The 19,627-nt window shown below is 46.6% G+C and overlaps 1 protein-coding gene across 1 annotated transcript in view; it reads left to right on the top strand.

Annotated features, from left to right (window-relative positions):
* The first annotated feature begins 6,962 nt into the window (after nt 1-6,962).
* Nucleotides 6,963-19,627, top strand: part of LOC129342593 (C-reactive protein-like) — a 13,610-nt gene continuing 945 nt past the window's right edge. The window contains exons 1-2 of the mRNA XM_054998441.1: nt 6,963-7,138; nt 19,376-19,627. The exon at nt 19,376-19,627 is cut by the window's right edge and continues 945 nt beyond it. Coding sequence (XP_054854416.1) covers nt 7,075-7,138; nt 19,376-19,627 — 316 coding nt within the window. The 5' untranslated portion in view covers nt 6,963-7,074. The remainder of the gene's footprint in view (nt 7,139-19,375) is intronic.

Below are 19,627 nucleotides of genomic sequence, written 5' to 3'. Positions count from 1 at the left end.
GCACGCTTCGCAGCAGGCCAATTTGGGTCCCAAACAGCCCGTTTGGGGCCTAAATTGGCCTGCTGCAAAGTGTGGGAGCATTCTCGGGGCGGTGTGATGACATCACTTCTAGGAAGTGATGTCGTTGCACCACACTGGGAGTGAGCCCAGGAGGCCCGTTCTCACATCTGTCCCCAGCTGGCTGGGTGAGTGGGGGCAGGGGGCAGAGGGTAGGAGAGGGGATTCCCTGATCCCACCGGGAGACTGGTAACTCTAAATAGTACCTGATCATTTTTAAGATGGGTCCATGGAGAACTGATGGATACCTTCCACCTCATCTGCAGTGCCAAATTACTTTTTTAGGAAAAAGTGTTTGAAATTCGTGCAACTTTCCATTTAAAGACTTCAAGCTTGCTTGTGGACATTTGTTAAAAGGGTAATTTTAAAATCTTCCTTAGTTTTTGTCATCATTATTAGTAACATTGATTTTCACTTTTTGACTTCTAGAACCCGATTGGATCCCCTTTCCCAACATAGAGCTCAACACATCTGCATACTTTCGGCTTCCATTTTAGGAAGAACATTTTTTCTTTTCTTTTTGCAAAACACAATTGCCCTTAAAGGCCTCAAAACACCTGAAATATTTGTCCAAGCAACAGCAAGAAAGGGGAGAGAAAAGAGCTGTTATATCTTTTAATGCATTATGACCCACTCCTTTGATATACACAGAACTTAAGGCAGCATATATAGCTCTTTCCTCTGCTTTATCTTCACAGCAACACTGTGAGGTAGGTTCATTTATTTATTGAAATACTTACATGATTCCTTTCCTGCTGACAGGGTGCCTCAAGGCAGCTTACAAAAACATGACCTGCAGCCCTCACAGTTGAAAGTGAAAACACAGACGAAGGGGGAAAATATACACCTACATAACCGTGCTTCAGTATAATACCCTCCTTATAGAACCATCGTGTCCACCTAAAAAGAATGAGTTTACATTTCTTTAGGAAGGTGGGCAGCATAGGCGCCCTTTGTATCCTCTCTTGGAAGTAATCCCATAATACTGGAACCACCATTGAAAAAAGGCCAGACCTACATCATGGCCAGGGCTTTTTTTCAGCCAGAATGTAGTGGAACGGCGTTCTGACACCTCTTGAAAGTGATCACATATCTGGTGGCCATGCCCCTTTCCTCCCCGATCAGCCCAAGTGTTGCGGCTTTCAAAGCCGGCAGTTTTTTTCCACTGATGGGGGGAGATTCTCCTCCCATCAGCTGAAAAAAACTGTTTTAAAATGCCAGCAGCTTTTTCAGTGGAGGGGAAAGGGACCCCTTTCTCCTCCCCTCAGCTGAAAGAAGTAGGAGCATTTGAAAGCAGCAATATTTTTCTTGCCACACAAGAAAACTGTTGCTTTCAAAGGCCGCAGCTTTTTTCAGCTGACAGGAAGGGGATTCCCCTCACATCAGCTGCAAAGCGGCTGGCTTTTAAAAGCAACACTTTTGTTGTCATTTGCAAATGGAAAGAAAAGTGCTGCTTTGAGCTACGGTGTGCTCCATAAAGATTCTTGAATCATTAACAAGCATACCGAAGAGATTGGTTGTAATTCTGGGAGGACTCCAAGCCCCACCTGAAGGTTTGTAACCTTAGTGGCCACATTTGAGTGTGTGCCCTTTGTTCCACATTTCCTATGAAACTACTATTGCTGTGAGGAAAGGTTTGTCCCCCAAAAATCTGGAACCATGTGGAACAAGTCTTTGACCTTTTCCATCTGACAGCCCTCCAGTGATAATGTCTTCCCTGAATCGTTGCTTCTTTTCCAAAATATACCAGTTCCTCTGTTGTCAGAATTTGTTAGTGGGTCGGAACCAGGCCTTTTTTGGCCTATGTTAGAAATAGAGAACCAGCTATAGTTTGGGAAAAAGAAATCTTCCAAAAACTCTCTCTGTCCCTGCAGAATAAAGTTGCATTTCCTGGGAAGATCTCACCCTCTGTGACAGCGAATAGATAAGGCCATAAAAGTTGTTAATTGTTTGGGACCTTTGAAGAGTCCTCTGGCCTTTTGCATATAAATCATCAAAAGAGCAAAGGTAATGAGGACTAGCGCAAACAGCAAACAGCTTATCTCTGGGGAGAACAGGATATAAACCTATGACTAGTGTGGTGTGAACATTCCTTTGTAAATTACAAATGCATATCAAAGATGCAGTCTATCTTAGAGGTAAAGGATGTGTAGGTTTGTGTTTACATGAAAGACCCTCAACGGAACAGTCTTTCAAGAACAAAGACAACGTAATTGATTAGGATGTTAATGAAGCAAGCCTTTGATATCTCCCTATAAAAGAGGGATGAACCAGATACTTGGGACCCTTCTCTTGTTAGAGGACAGAGACCACACGGGTCTCTGCTCTCTGCAATGGGGGGGGGGGTCTCAAGGGCCCTTGATTGGGGGGGAAAGATATCTTAATTGTTTTGTATTATTGTTATGTCTAACTAATGATTTTGTACTCTGTATCTATCTCTGTAGTGTTCTAGTGTTCAGCAGAGATGAGGCCCTGATCTGGTGCCTTGTTTCTCTGCTTGTATTCTCTTTTGCCTTTTTAAATAAAAACTTCCAGTCTTGCTTAAGACCTTTTTGCTGCTGGCACATTATTCTTAGCAGAGACATCAGTTTAGTACTAGGGGAAGATCAACTGAGGTTGCACTCTTTACATGCCTATGGTAAGAGGCAAACCCAAGCAACTAACTGACAGCAACTGGTGGACTAGTCCCCGGTTGCAGAGCGACAATTTCCACAACATCCTCTGAAGTTCCTCTCAGACCTTGTCTTCCAGACTTCCAACCAGCTTCCAACCTTGCTCTCCTGCAAACCCTTTCCAATTTGGCTACATACAGCATACATACAGCATGCCATCACAGGACTCCATAGTGTTGCCAACTCTGGGTTGGGAAATTCCCAGAGATTTGGTGGTGGAGCCTGGGGAGTAAAGTTTGGAGGAAGAGATGGCTCTCAGCAGACATATGATGCCATAGATTCTGCCCTCCGAAGCAGCCATTTTCTCCAGGGGAATTGGTCTCTGTCATCCGGTGATCTGTAGTAATTCCAGGAGATATTTTCTGGCCTTACTTGCAGGTTGGCAGCCCTGGGTGTTAGCTACCTCTGAGTTTTGAAGTTGATTAGGTTATCTACTAGGTTCAAATGAGAAGAGAATTTTTTAGCAGGCTGGGTCCCCGGAACTGACTCCCATTCCCTGCAGATGGCTAATTCCCCTAGCTCTGCAGGAGGTAGGGTTCCCAGGTCTTTATCCTCTCCTGGTGGGAGGTAGGGGACCCGGGACTTACTATTGGAGGTGTCCTCCCAGAGCTGCGTGACGACATAACTTCTGAGAAGTCACGTCATTACGCTAGCCACGGGTGTGCTACTGCACTTTGTGTGGGGCTAATTCTGGCCTGCTTAGGGCCAAAATTGGCCCCAGTGACGCACAGGAGCATGCCTGCGGCCAGCGTGACAAAGTCTTTTCAGGAAGTGACATTGTTACGCCTCCTGGGAGTGTGCACTCTGTGCTACCTCCCAGAGTGCCTACCAGTGGCAGGCAATCTTCGGGCAGCCCAAAACTTCTTGCTGGTCATCAGGAACCAGTGGGTAAGCAAGTAGATTGCGGGAGATTGCCTGCCACTGGCAGGCACCTGGGGTCCCTACAGGGGGGTGAATTGGATTGGGACCTTTGTGGAGGGGGAGAAGAAACTTCAGCCTCTCCCCCTGCCATTTTCTCATCCCATCATGTGCAGCCCCCTCCCCACCCGCCCATGTGTCAAATAATGCTCTCCCTGGAGTGGGGCAGTTCCAATCGAAACTGGGCCCCTTCACCACTAGGGCAATCTGTAGTGTTCAGACTGCAGGATTAAACTACTTCACCTCTTGTATGAGATGGTTTTAAAAGAGGACACTCCTGAAGAACGGATCTGTCAATGGCTATTAGCTATGAGGATTAAAGAGAACCTGGAGACCCCCTGCTTGAGGGTCCTTCCCGGGCATCTGGCTAGACACTGTGGGGAACAAGATGCTGCTGGATTAGAGAACTTAATCATTCGATCTCTGCAGGGCTGCTTTTGTTTCCTTATGTTCTTATGTAGGTGTGGTAACACTTGACCTTCCTTCCTCCTTTGCGGGTGAATTGTTTGTTTTCATGAAAGCAAACTGAAGCCCATTTCCTAGGAAAGAGCTTAGGATGTTGTTATATAGTAACAGGGGTCATTTCGTAGAAAAAGAGCTGGAGGAACTCATTAGCATAATTCAGCATATGCCATGCCTCTTGCCATCACCAGAAGTGTGTCATTAGTATAACTGATTTGCATATGCCACACCCCCTGACATCACCTATTCTGGCTGTTTTGGATCCAATCCTGGCTATTCAGGGCTGAAATTGGGCCCAAATTGGCAAAAAGGGGCTGAAAAGGGGCCCAAAATGGTCAGGCTCAGGCCGCTGCTGAGCGGGAGAGTGATCCATCACCCGGCAGAGGAGCCATCTGGGCCGTTTCAGCCGCAATCCAGGCTGAAACAGGCCCCAAATGGCCGAGAGTGGCGGGGCCACCTGACATATGACCTCTTTGAGGAACTGCCGGAACTGCATTCTTGTGCGTTCCCCCTCGAAATGAGCCCTGTATAGTAATATGGTTATGGTTATTTGTTATTTTGTCACAGGTCAGTAGGCCTCAGACAAGTTGCCCTGGGTTAATCTAAGAAGTGAGAGCCTGTTGACTCTTCCTTGGGCTTCCTCCCATGTACCCACCACCACCATAGGTGATACTGCCGCTGGTCCTTCTCCACATTCTCCATCCATCATTTACACAGCCATGGGTCAGAGCTGGGTCTTCCCTACGTAGGGTTGCCAGTCCCCTGCCCAGGGTGTGCTCTGGAGGATTGAGGGACCTGGCAACTCTACCCTTCCAGCCTGCCCATGTTTATGTCCAGGTAGGCTGTCAAGAGTCTGGAGAAGCTGTATAACCCCTGCAGAGCTGGCCATGCTTTTGGGGCCATCACATATTTATTTATATAAATCGAATGTTGTTATTGATGGTTGTCTGAGAGACACTGAGAGATCTCTGTCTTTTGGTGCTACACCTCTGAAGATGCCAGCCACAGCTGCTGGCGAAACGTCAGGAACTACAATGCCAAGACCACAGCAATACAGCCCGGAAAACCCACAACAACCATTGTTCTCTGGCCGTGAAAGCCTTCGACAATACATCAAATGTTGTTATTGTTATTGTAAAATTTATACCCTGCCTTTCTGCCCTCATTAGGGGTACAGAGACCGCTAACAGATAAAAAACAGATATAATAAAAACATATCTTAAAAATCATTTCATTGTTTGAACTATTCATGGAAAAACACTCATACAATAAAATGCACATATACACTCACAGTGGCAGCAGGCAACAGGAGCCGGGGACACTGATCCCATACCCCTACTGGAAGAATGGGACTCTAGATGAGATCAAGGGTCCATCTCATCTAAAATCCTCTATCGAATGGCCTGTAGATGCTTCCCGGTAGTCCCACCATCAAGGTATAATGGAACTCTGTTATCTCCAGCATTTGATATTTAAAGATACGCTGCCTCTGTCCTTGGAGGTTTCATTTAGCTACAGACAGAGCTATCCTCTTTCACCCGTTGCCCTACTCCTGTTGAAAAAGTCACCTCTGTTAGGTCTACATCATGAGCTGGTGGATCCCAGAGGTTAACTTTACTGGTTGAAGATGTTTTGCCATTTGTCTATCCTGAATCTTTCACATTTCATAGAGTTAGTATTTAGAGAGAAGCAGAAAAAATCTTTAGAAAGCTGCCAGTGCTGAACAAGTGAAGGTTTCTGAATTCTTGTTCAGTGCCTCCCTTTCTCAACAGAGTCAGCAAGTGCGTTCCACAGAATCGCTACTTCTTCTGTAGGTTAAAAGGCACCACAGGTAAGGTTGCCAGTCTCCAGGTGGTGGCTGGAGATCTCCTGGAATTACAACTGGTCTCCAGGCAACAAAAATCAGTTCCCCAGGAGAAAATAGCTGACTTTGAAGGTGCATTAGGCAGAAGGGGTCTGGGGTGAGTTGGCAGGTGGAGGGGCAAGGGGGGATCTGGGGAGGGCTGAGACGCAGGAGGGGTCTGGAGAAGATTGGCATGTGGAGGGGCAAGAGGGGTCTGGGGAGAGGTGAGAGGCAAGAGGGGTCTGGGGAGGATTGGCATGTGGAGGGGCAAGGGGGGTCTGGGGAGGGCTCAGTGGCATGAGGGGTCTGGGGAGGGCTGGCAAGTGGAGGGGCAAGGGGGTCTGGGGAGAGTTAGTAGGTGGAGGGGCAAAGGGGGTCTGGGGAGAGCTGAGAGGCAGGAGGGGTCTGGGGAGGATTGGCAGGTAGGGGGGCAAGGAGTGTCTGGGCTGCTCTTGGTCTGGGACGGGGCGCCTCCGCCCCGTCCCCACCAAGAGCGGCGCAGCACGGTTCCGGCAGGTGCACCCACGCAGGCGTACCAGGATAAATGTGTGTTGTCGGAAAGACGCTAAGAGAATTATGTTATAGGATACCCAGCTGAGACCCCTCCCCTCCCCCAGACCCCGCCTCTTCAGGCTCCACCCTCCAAATTTCCAGGAATTCCCAACCTGGAGCTACCTAACCAGAGGCCTTCCAGAAAAATAAGAGGCAATCCATTTTCCAAGCTGCTTCTCCATCTTTGAACCAAAGAGAGCTTGGCTGTTGAGTTTTATGGTGTGAACAAATGATGCCCCTGAGATTACCATCTATTGAGCGTTTTATGATGATGGTTCATGACTGTTGATTGTTGACCTTGCACAAGCTGCGTTGAATACCAGCCAAAGGAAATTTAACCCACCAGACACCGGCTCCTTCCCAGCTGGTTTCCAGCCTGGAATATCCTCTTAAGAAGGAACTTAATGATTAAACTTTCTGCCCTTCCTGCTCTCTGCTCAAGGGTCCATTTTGGAAGTGTTCTGTGCCACCATTTGCGAATCGGCTTCCTGCAGAAGGGGAGACTGGGGCAGACCTGACCAACTTTGTTTCTCAGACGCTGCTCCTTGGTTCCTTCTGTGGTTGCTCATCATGCATAAGAAGTTTCTTCCTCTCCTCCTCCTTTCCAGCCTTTTGGGATCTTTTGCCCAGGAAGGTGAGTGTCTTCTTAGTTAACTATTCTTAATTAACATTCATTTTCATGGTTTCATCCTCTTTTCATTGCCAAGCCCTCCTTCCCTGCCTCTTTCCCCCTCTGTCTCTGATGGGATATACTCAAACTAAGGACAGCAATTGCCCATGATTGCCAATAGACATGGGCACGATCCAAAAAAAAAAATCCCGATTAAGCCGATCGTGGATCGGTGGCACCGCCGAACCCAGGTACTCGAACCTCACCGATCAAGTCCCGTTTCCGATCTGGAATCGGGAATCGGGGAGGCCAACGCAGGAGGGCACCCCGCGGTTTCCAGTGCTATAGGAATGGTGTGGGTGAGGACGGCGACCAGGCACTAAAGTGTGTAATGTGAGCCCTCAGCCGAGGTGCCCGCTGAGCTTGGCCCCAGGGCTAGACAGCAGCCCTGGAACCAGAGAGAGAGAGAGGGAATAGAGCCCAACCCCAGCAGCAACACTCCCCTCCAGACCTGTGAGCCCTCAGCCGAGGTGCCCACCGAGCTTGGTCCCACAGCTAGGCAGCAGCCCTGGAACCAGAGGAGATAGATCCCTATTCCCTAATTCCCTATCTGCTGAAGCCCAAAGCTAAAGCTCTCTCCCTCTTTCGCTTTCTCTCTCCAAAAGCAGCAAGCGAGAGCTCTGTCACACTCCATCGCAAGCGGGAAGTGAAACTTTGTTGCGCAGCACATGGCTATTTATAAGCCTGGGTCTGCAACGCAGGAGGGCTGTGTTTGGCCGTAAGAGCTGCCTCTCAGGCTTTGCAGGGATGAGATTCGAGTGCCCATGGCTACAGAAGAACACTCCCTTCTCCCGCCCTCCCCTCTCTTCTCCCAAATGGACAAGACAGGTGCGCGCTTTGCTGGCTGCTCTGTGGTTGGAAGAAAGCCCTGCTGATCAAGGAAAGCTGGACTTCCATTTGCATTTCCAGGGCGATAGAAAGAGGGGAAACAGCTCAGGCATTCGTTTCCCCGGGAACAGATGGCTGGCGCAAGAGTGTCTGCAATCCCGAACAGAAACCGGTTGATCCGATCAAGACCTGCAAGCACCACACCCGAATGCTGCATCGGTTGCCGTGGACGGAACTGATCAGCCCGGTCCTGATGGCGCAAACGCCATAATCGGGTTTTTTTTCAAATCGTAATTCAGATCGTGCCCATCTCTAATTGCCAATAGAGAATGCACGATTGCCCATAGAGAATCATGGAGGCCATGCTTGCCCATAGGAAAAAATGGAGAGCACGCTTGCTCTGACAGTAAGCGCGGTGTGCTGTGGGTGACTCTGGCTGCTTGGTTGTTGCATGGGGCACCACTGGGATTTTAATTTTCCCCCCATTTAGGCATCAATGTACATCCCTCTCTGTTATGCAACCTTTGACAAACTAGGGTTGAGGAGCCATGCCAATGCCTAGTTTTAAACATCTAAAGAGGAAGGAGGGAGCCATCTTCTTGGGCTAGGGTGGGCAACTCCAGGTTGCAAAATTCCTGGACGCTTGTGGGAGGATGGAACCTTTGCTGGGCATGATGCCATAGAATCCAGCCTCCAAAGTGGACATTTTCTCCAGGGGAACTGATCTCTGTCGTCTGGATTGGAGCCCGGTGGCACCTTAGAGACCAGCATGATTTTCAGGGTGTAAGTTTTTGAATGTCAGAGCTCCCTCCTTCGGACAGCTGTAATCCGAGGAGAATTCCAGGCCCTACCTGGAGGTTGGCTACCCTGTCTTGGGCACCAAAGAGAAGCCTGAAGCATCTGCTTAAGAAAAATGTCTGAAGAAGCAAATCAGGGCCACTTCCACACTACTCACCTTCAATCGGAACGTTGCGAACAAAACCCGGAAGATAGCGTTTTCTCGCACGAGTTTTGTGCGATGTCGCACAAAACTCTCGCGAGAAAACGCTATCTTCCGCATTTCCCCCCGCAACATTCCGTGGCGTTCCGATTGAAGGTGAGTAGTGTGGAAATGGCCCAGTATTGATATCATAGTCAAGCTCAACTATAGTAATTAACAATTAATTGAATGCTGATAGACCTGATACAAGCAGTGCTTTCTTATGTGTTTGCTATAAGCAGTTCATAATGGCTTAGTTACTTTGAGAAGCTGCGTTTAGTTACACCGAGTACCGAAGGCAAGAATTCAGGGCTCTGTCTCAGAAATAACACTACAAGCTCGCATTGTGTTTTTGCAGATATACTCTAGCAGGAAGGAATTCTTAAAAGGTAACATACTCACATACTCAGACAGTGACTTATTCTGTCGCGTCACACATGCGCAAATGTCACAGTTCAAAATGTTTAGTTTTGAACTAAAGAAGGTGACATGCGTATTAAAATTTCTAACTGCGACGTAACAATGATCCAATCACGTTGTAATTAGGTACAATGATGTTCTGATGTCATAATTGCTATAAAAACTCTGCTGCTCAAGGGAGGAACCAAAGGGAATCATTTTTAGCATTTTGTTCTCTCTCCTTTCATTGCGATTAAAATTCTATCCCCTCCAGCCCTTTGTGTCTAATTGGCAGAGCTTTTTTTCAGCTGGAACGCAGTGGAATGGAGTTCCAGCACCTCTTGAAAATGGTCACATGGCCAGTGGCCCCGCCCCCTGATCCGTACCAGCAGCACAGAGGGAAATCTAAACTCCCCTCTGTCTGGAGATCAGGGGGCGGGGCCACCAGCCATGTGATCATTTTTGCCAAGGGTGATTTGAACTTTAAAAAACTCCCCCTTGTTCCAGCTAATCCAAAGTGACATCATTGTGCAGTCCTGAGTTCCACCACTGAGTTCCACCACCTCTTTTCCTGGGAAAAAAGCCCTGCTAATTGGGAAGGGCAGAGAAGGTAAGCTGTTTTCAGGCATAACAATATTGGTTAACATAAAATTCCTTACAGGAGAAGATGGTTCCGCACACCCTTAATTTTCTTTCCTCTTCTTAGATCTCGAAAGGAAGGCATTCGTTTTCCCAGAGGCTTCAGATAGTGCCCACGTGGTCTTGAAGACCACATTGCAGCAACTGCTAACCAGCTTCACGCTGTGCTTGAGATCCTGGACAGAGCTGGCCCGTGCCTCTGGCCTGTTTTCCTACGCCTCCAGAAGATACGACAACGAAATCCTCCTCTTCAAAGACAAACCCAATCAATACAGTCTTTGTATTGTCGAAGGCTTTCACGGCCGGAGAACGATGGTTGTTGGGGGTTTTCCGGGCTGTATTGCCGTGGTCTTGGCATTGTAGTTCCTGACGTTTCGCCAGCAGCTGTGGCTGGCATCTTCAGAGGTGTAGCACCAAAAGTCTTTTGGTGCTACACCTCTGAAGATGCCAGCCACAGCTGCTGGCGAAACGTCAGGAACTACAATGCCAAGACCACGGCAATACAGCCCGGAAAACCCCCAACAACCAATACAGTCTTTATTTGGGGAACGTAGCTGTGACTTTCAATGTCCCACCAAAATTAACCCCTGCGTCTGGAGGGGAGCACGTTTGTGTCAGCTGGGAATCTGCCACTGGGCTGGTGGAGTTTTGGGTGGACGGGCAACCTTTGCTCCGGAAGAGTTTGATGAAAGGCCATGCCATCGTCACGGAGGCTTATATCCTCCTCGGCCAAGAGCAGGATTCCTTTGGAGGTGGTTTTGACATCAACCAATCCTTTATAGGGGAGATCACAGATGTGTACATGTGGGACCGTGTTCTGTCTCCCGAGGAAATACCCAAGGCCTTTTACAACCAAGAGCTTCCAGGCTACCTGTTTAACTGGAGATCATTACATTACAGCCTCAAGGGTTATGTTGTTGTTAAACCCACCCTGATTTCTATCTAATCCACTGCTAGGTACATTTCACAAATCATGTAATGTTCTAGAAAAGGGCAGATTTTCCTAATTTTTTTCTGCATGAGGATTCAGGTGAAGAGTCTGGGGCTTATCAGCTACATAATTATGCTTGGGGTGGAGAAAATGGATACGGAAAACTTTTTCTCCTTCTCCCATTAGTGCTAGAGAGTGACTGATGAATTTGGATCAAGATGGGTAGCCGTGTTAGTCTGTCCGTAGCGGTTGAAAAGAACAAGAGTCCAGTAGCACCTGTAAGACTAACACAGTTTGTGGTAGGGTAGGAGCTTTCATGAGCCACAGCTCACTTCTTCAGATACTTGACGGTATCTCTTGCTCTTTTTGGATGAATTTGACGGACAATAGAGTCAAAATGGACCAAATCAAGTCCTTTGAGTAATTTGAGCAATTACATTGGAGAAATCACTGCCAGTGGATTTAGCAATGGCCACGAGCAGAGATAGCTTTAAAATGAGATTTAACTGATTCATGGTAGATCAATCCATCTATGGCTGCTGACCATGAGTGACTAAAGGGAACCTCAACATCCACAGGCAATAAACCTCTGAATACCAGTGCTATGTGCCCAGACCTGGATAGCCCAGGTGAACCTGATCTCATCAGATCTCAGAAGCCAAGCAGGGTTGGCCTCAATTAGTAATTGGATGGGAGACCTCCAACAAAGACCAGGGTTGCAGAGGCAGGCAAGGGCAGACCACCTCTGATAGTCTCTTGCCATGAACCCCCCCCCCAAAAGGGGTTGCCATAAGTCAGCTATGACTTGAGGGCCCTCTCCACTCCACCAGTGCTAGGCAGTATCCTCACGGGAATGCCTCCGCCTCTGTGTCTTATTTGCTAGCCCGCCAAAGCAGCCAGTTGGCCACTCTGCAAAGCAGGATGCTAAACGGACTACTGGTCTGATCCAGAAGGGCTCTTTCTATGTTTTTATGCCTGATGCAAGGCTCTGAAATTTATAAGCCTGCATTTTCCAGCTTCAGTGTCCTAATAAAAGAGTCCATTTTTCTTAACTTGTGTTTTCAAGCTTCTTACTGTCCAATGTTCAAAGACGTTTCAGAAGGAAGGTCTTGCTTTTGCTTCTTTCTGTATGGCTAAGCAATACCTTTGGCTGTGGTGGGGTTGCCAGCTCCAAGCTGGGAAATTCCTGGATATTTGGGGTTGAAGCCTGAGGTAGGTGAGGTTTGGAGAGGGGAGGGACCTGAGGGGGGTATAGTACCATAGAATCCAGGCTCCAAAGCAGCCTTTTTCTCCCGGGGAACTGATCCCTGTGGCCTAGAGATCAGTTATCATTCCAGGAGATCTCCAGCCACCACTTGGAGGTTGACAAGCCTAGGTTGTGGAGAGGGTCTGTGTTGTTAAGAGCGAAGACCCAAGTTATGCATTTAATACGGTATCGGGCTGTGTCCAGCATTCCACATCATTGCGTGGTCTCCTGTAATCAACATAATTGCATGCCAGGAAATGGGATGGTAAATACTAAAATTCATTCGGGATCAGCTATCGAGAACAATTGGAACCAAATGTCAAAAATCAGCTGGAATTCATTGCCAGGAGACATGGCGGTGGACACTGGCATAAAAGGTAAAGGTAAAGGTAGTCCCCTGTGCAAGCACCGAGTCATTACTGACCCATGGGGAGATGTCGCATCATGACGTTTTCTTGGCAGAGTTTTTATGGGGTGGTTTGCCATTGCCTTCCCCAGGCATCTACACTTTACCCCCAGGAAACTGGGTCCTCATTTTACCGACCTCTGAATGATGGAAGGCTGAGTCAACCTTGAGCCGGCTACCTGAACCCGGCTTCTGCCAGGATCGAACTCAGGTCGCGAGCAGAGCTTGGGCTGCAGTACTGCCGCTTACCACTCTGCGCCACGGGGCATAGAGGGTTTTGAAAATGGATTAGGCCAATTCGTGGTTGAGGATGGGTGGATCAGGTAGCTGTGATAGCTAAATGGAACCTCCATGTTCAGAGGTAGTTATCAGGTTTTTGGGGACCCACAGGAGAAGGCTTTAGCCTTCCTACTAGGACTTTGGGCTTCCTTGGGCCTCTGGTTTGACCCTGGGGTAACCAGAACTAACCACAGCCTTGCTCTTGCCTAACTCACAAAGTTTTCCTCGTCTCCGTTCTGCATCACCATTCGAGGAACACCATTAATTAAACTGCTGCTTCTCAAGCAAACGCGAAGGCACAAGAGTCCTGTGTGAAAACCAGTGGGCAACCAGTTGTAGTTCAACGGTTAAGTTTTACGACAAATAAATAGTGCCGCTGTGATGACAGTCTGCTGGTGGTTTTATGATGTTTCGTGATCGTTGACCTTGCGGAAGCTGCTCTGTTGTGTTTTCCAAGGGAAATTGAACCAACCAGCTGCTTCCTAAGAAGTTACTTAATGTTTAAAGTTGCTGCTCCACCCCGCTTAGCTCAAGGGTGTAGCTTAGAAGGAGCTCTGAAGCACTCACATGAGAATCTGTTTCTTGCAGAGGAGGCGTATCTGGCTGTCCTTATTGTTTGAAAGCCACATCATCTCACCTGAGAACATTCTGAGGTGGGCCGACATGCGGTCTTTTGTCCAGGATGGCGTGTGCCATCTTGAACAGTGTATGCAGAGGTGTCAGGGGGGTGGAGCCAGTGGATTGTATCCTGTCACTAGGGTTGCCAGCTCCCCTTACTCTCCCAGTGGGAGGGGGGAGACCTGGCTTGCACACACATTAGGGGTGCCATTCCCTCACCTGGGGCAGGGGATCTCCTGCTCCCACCCTCCTCCCTGCCCCCACTTATTTGGCCAGTGGGGGGGTGTGCTTTCCAGGTTGCCTCCCTGGACAGTGCGGTGTGCTCCTGCACTCACAGTGGCCTGATTCAGGCTGAATCATGCCCCACAGCAGGCCGATTCAGCCCCTTGGTGAGTGCGAGAGCGCTCCCAGGCAGCCCTTTGACCCACAAGATGACATCACTTCCCAGAAGTGACATCATCATGCAAGCTGGAAGCTTGTGCTTGGACAGGACCTGGGAACCCTAGTGCGCATGGCTCCCACGACCGTGTGATATCATCACTTCTGGTGATGTCACTTCTAATAATGTCCACACAGGGTACAGGAGTGCTCACTTCACAGAGGGCCATTTTGGGTCCCAAATGGGCCCAATTCAGCCTGTTTGGGGCACAATTCAGCCTGCAGTGAAGTGCAGGAGTGTCTCGGGGTGGTGATGACATCAGTGGTGTCATTGCGCTGCCCTGGGAGCATGCCTGGAAGGCCCATTCCTGTGCCTTCCTCCCCTGCTGGACAGGTAAGGGGGGCCAGAGGGTGAAAGGGGTGGGATCCCCCATCCCCACCAGGGGACTAGATCCCGATATGCCACTAGTGGTACCAAGTCACCCTACAAGACTCTACAAGTGGCTAGAATGTCAGTCTAGGATCTGGGAAAGCCAGATTCGAATCTCCACTCTTCTATGGAAGCTTGCCAGGTATTCTTGGGCCACTCAGGCATGCTCAGCCTAACCTACCTCACTGGGTTGTTGTGATGATAAAACAGAGGAGAAGCAGAATGTAAGTGGCTTTGGACCTCCACTGGGGAGAAAGGTGGAACATAAGCACAGTCAATAAAGAATATGTGCGAAATGTGTGAGAGTTTCCATTGGAAACAGCTTATGATAAGCATTTTTTAAAATTACATTTTGAAGCCTTCGCTACTTTTTGCTGTTTCCATTACTGGACTTCCAGAAGCATATTGCGTTCCATTTCTCAGCAGATAGCTTAACATGTCTGCCTACTTTCGGCTTCCATGTTAGGAATTAATATATTTTTTGTAATACATAACCGTCCTTAAAGATTTCAAAATCGCTAAAATGTTCATCCAGCTAGAACTGATCAGGAGGTAGGGGTGGCCGTTGTATTTTCTGTTCCGCTGTGTTCTATTCCTCCCAAATCCGTCTAGTGCAAATCTTCATATCACTCCTGTGAAGTGAAATGCTGAAATGCTGCCTTCCTCTCTGACCATGGTGGCTCAAAGTGAGGGTTGCCAACCTCCAGGTGGGGTCTGGAGATCCACAATTACAACTACAGAGATCAGTTCCCCAAGAGGAAATCACAGCTTTTGAGGGCAGACTCTGAAGTATCACATCCCTCTTCCCTAAACTCCACCCTCCCCAGGCACAGCCCCCAAATCTCAAGGACGTTCCCAAACTGGAGTTGGCAACTGGAGTTCGAAACAACTTAGGAACAAAACTGGCCTGCGTGCACCGTACCCCGAAAAAGAAAAGACAAGAATAAAACACCTACATCGCTATATCTCAAGAAGCTTACTTATTAAATATTTGATGTTGGTCTATAAATATGATCCACAGAGTCTCAGAGGTTAATGGAATAGTGAGCGAGAGGGTCCCATTCTGTCAAAGCAATAGATAAAGCTATAAGCCTTATACCTGTTGCTCTTATGGATCTTAAGCTGCGAATTATTTAGCAAGAAATTATATTTAGGTTATATTGGGCACCACAGTTCCCTTTTATTAAGGATTAAGTATAGTGTTTAATTGTTGGCGGCGGTGCTAAAAGTTGCTAAAGACTTATACAGCAATACTGGAAAGACAAAAACCCACTTCTGGTCACTCACTGAATTGAGGACCTTATAAACTTATCAACATTTGAATGGACGACAAATGTGTATGGACTTACTTTTAGATATTTGGAAACCTTTTATAGAAGCAAATGTATAGATTTGCCAACGGTGTTTTTGTTGCCAGCATTGTTTCTCTTTTTTGTTTCGCACAGATAAATAATTTATTTATTTTTTAAAAAAAGATGCTTACTTTTATTTATATATTGCTTTCCTCCCCAATAGGGACCCAAAGTGGTTTATAACGTTGTTCTCCCCTCCTCCATTTTCTCTTCACAGCGACAACCCTGTGAGGTTGGTGGGCTAGGCTGGGAGAGCGTGATAGGCCCTAGAGCACTTGGTGAGCTTCCGTGGCGGAGTGGGGATTTCAACCCGGTTGTCCTAGGTCTTAGTCTGACACTTGGAGTAGAAACACACAAGATGAATTTCACGTGAAGAGCACTTGATTGGTCCAGAAAGCTTTCCCGGGAATGGTAGTCATATCGCCCCCCCCCCCCACTCCAAGCAACTGGAGGAAAACTGAGCAAAGTGGATTTTCTTGTAAAGAACAGCTGCTCAACTGGAGAGAATCTCTTTTAAACAGATTCTCTCAAAGATAGACTGGAGAGATTGATGCTCTTTCAAAACTCCAATCGACTGGGCTGGGAGTGGGTGGGTTGTAACGGGACCTTGCTGGGAGAAGAAGAATGGGAGGGACTGCGTTTCTCTCTTGCTCATAAAATACCTTGGCTTTTTTCCTGCCTCTTGTTCTCCACCCACCCCTACCCCCATCCCAAGCTCTCAGAGGATTTTTGAAAGAGAGAGAGACAGAGACAGAGACAGAGAGAGACAGAGAGAGTCCTTCCAGTTGTGATTCTCCATAGCTGAGAGTCAATCTGAGTGGCTGGTTTTTTTAAACTACAATTCCCAGGGATCCTTGCAGGATTTGACACTTGCCTGTGAGTCTCGTGTGTTTTGACCCTTTAACCACTATGCCATGACAGCAGTCTTATATATTAGATAGTCTCCTCCTAATAGAATTATTTCCCAAATGCCTGCCAAAAAAAAAGGCTTTACATTTCTTTCAGAAGGTGGCCAGTGTACGTGCTCTTTGTATCCTCTCTGAGAGGGTGTTTCATAATATGGGAGCCATCACATACACACACACACACAAAATGCCACAGCAAATGTTGTGCTGATTGGACAATTCAGAGGGAAGGGTTGACCACAGAGACCCAGGACAATTCTGAAGTAGTGAACAGGCTTAAAATGGGAGAGACGGTGAGTGATTCCACACACATTGGATAATGCACTTCCAATCCTCTTTATAAATCATTTGGAACGGATTTTTTCATGTACGGAACAAAAAATCCACCTCAAATGATTGATAAAGTGCATTGAAAGTGCATTATCCAACGTGTGCAGAACCAGTTGGTGTCTCATACAAGCTGGGCCCATATTTAAAGGCCCAGGCCAACTCCTTGAATTGGAACCAAAAGCTTTTATTCACCGTCAAACAGCTGTTCTAAGATGGGCATAATGTGCTCCTAATATATTAGGCTGAGAGACAGCCATCAACTCAGTGAATTCAAATTCAATGGCAGTCTGGGGATTCAAACCCATTTCTACTAGATCCTACTCTAACCACTACAGCACACTGAGGGCCAAGCTACAAGTGAGGAATGACACTTGCCTGGCAAGTGAACAGACTCACGTGCATTCCTCCCTGTTCACTTGCCATTCACTTGCTCTCCAGGAGCGCAAATGAATGGCAAGTGAACAGGGAGGAATACACGTGAGTCTATTCACTTGCCAGGCAAGTGTCATTCCTCACTTGTAGCTTGGCCCCAAGTCTCTTGGCTTCGAGTTCATTCAGTTCTCTTCAGGATTTAAATGAAATCAAGATAAACAATGCATAACAGTGGTTTGATTTGGAGTTTTTTTTTAAAGTGCTATATTCTAGCAGTAGCAAATAAATAAAGCTCGTACAAACACTTTACATTACCCCATGATAATTCATAGGGTTTGTCCGAGATTTAACTTAGGGATCAGCCACACATCTACATGGACACTAAGAATATGTTAATAAATGTTTTACCAAGTAATATAATAAAAGAACACAGCGAATTTTTTAAATATATATATATATATATATATATTAAATATATATATATATATGTATATATGTAGTATACGCAACAAAAAGGAAGGCAGAATCCTGGCCACATATGACAGGTTGGATGAACAAATTGTATAAATATGCATTGATGGCAAAATTAACTTCTTTTATACATAACGAACTTCAGAAAAAAAATAGAAAGCTTTTTTGATTATGAAGCTGTAAATGAAGGAAAACTAAGAATAATTAATAGTAAAATACACTAATTGCTAAAAAGTTAAATTAGTAATATACTGAATGTAATACTGTTGAATATAATGATGAACATAAAATGTTGAATTTAAAATGCTGAAGATAAAACATTTTTAGTAAGTATGGGGATGGAGAGGAGAAATATTATGTAGTTTAAGTGTTCTGATATATACTTCGTTTTATTTCTTTATGTATTGTTTACAGTTTACTGTTTATTCTTTTGCAAATAAAATATATATTTTTAAAAGCAAAGGTCTTCATTTTGCATCAGTTCCCCTGTACATGCGGAGGACTGTGAAGCCAGTACCGACTGGCCATGTGGTATACACAGCAGACTTCCTGTTGTTAGTGCAGAAATGTCCCAAGAGACACTCTTTTTCACAAGAAATTTCTCACTATTTTGGTTGTGACAGTGCATCAAACTAGGCTTACAGCTGATTGACATGTGAATGTGCTCCAAGAGCACAAAGCACCAGACTGGAAAAAAATATGCTTTATTCATTGTGCTCCTAGGGAGGTTTACCAAAGAGGAGTGATTACTAGACTGCTCTTGGTTGCTCTATAGCACCATCACATCAGAAGGCCAGGAGGTGGTACTGCAATTCCGAACACAGCAGAGATCAGGTGATTTCAGAGAGAGCCCTGAAATGCTACGGAAGCAATCCTAAATATGTCTATTCAGATGTAAGTCCCATGTTATTCAATAGTGCTTACTTCCAGGGAAGTATCTTGGCAGATGGTAGATGGAGGTGGGGGGGGGGGGGTTTGCAGTAGTTTGGAAACCTGAAAAGTAGATTGTTTGTTGCGTAGGTGGGGACTATGAAGTAGCTGAAGTTTCATTGGGATACACATTTGCCATTTGAGTCAGAAAAAGAAAGAGCCCAGAAATACTATGGAAGCAATCCTAAACAGGTCTATGCAGATATAAGTTCCATGTTATTCAATAGTGCTTACTTACAGGGCAGTGTCTTGGCAGGTGCTGGATTGCAGCTTGCAGTAGTTTGGAAACCTGAAAGTAGATTTTTCTCATAGTGACCAACTGTCCAAGTGCCCTTATGGGGGCAGGGCAGACAGACCAATGCCTGCGTAGTGCCTCTCCCCCAAAGATGTACTCCTACACATGTTCCCTCCAATGAAGTGACGTAAAGGCTCTCTCCCCTCGGGATCCAATTGGTAGAATGCTGTTAAGGAAAACAAGATGCTTCTCACCTGCCTTTTGCTGCTACTATGCAGTAATAACCGAACGGAAACACACAAACTTTTCGGTGGGAGGATATCATTATAACTTGGTTTCCTGTATTTGCTTCACCATTGTGGAAGGCACTTTAATTAAATGGAACAGTAATTTTCCAGTGTATTTCCGGCTTGTTTGTTTCATTTTGCATACCGCTAGTTCAGCATGCCTGTAATTCTCTTTTCTCTCCACAGATCTTGGAAGGAAGGCATTTGTTTTCCCAGTGGCATCAGACACTGCATATGTAGTCCTGAAGACTATCGTACAACGGCCCCTGACTGGCTTCACACTGTGCATGAGATTCTACACCGAACTTACCCGCACCTTCAGCCTTTTCTCTTATGCGAGCGAGAGAAACTACAACGAGATTCTCATCTTTGTGGAGAAACCCAATAAATACAGTCTTTATTTGTCTGACAGAGCTGTGACCTTTGACATTCCAGAAA

The sequence above is a fragment of the Eublepharis macularius genome, chromosome 1 (assembly GCF_028583425.1).
Source record: "Eublepharis macularius isolate TG4126 chromosome 1, MPM_Emac_v1.0, whole genome shotgun sequence".
Taxonomy (NCBI): Eukaryota; Metazoa; Chordata; class Lepidosauria; order Squamata; family Eublepharidae; genus Eublepharis; species Eublepharis macularius.
Note: the sequence above shows the minus strand (reverse complement) of the source record. Positions and strands in the feature narration are given on the sequence as shown.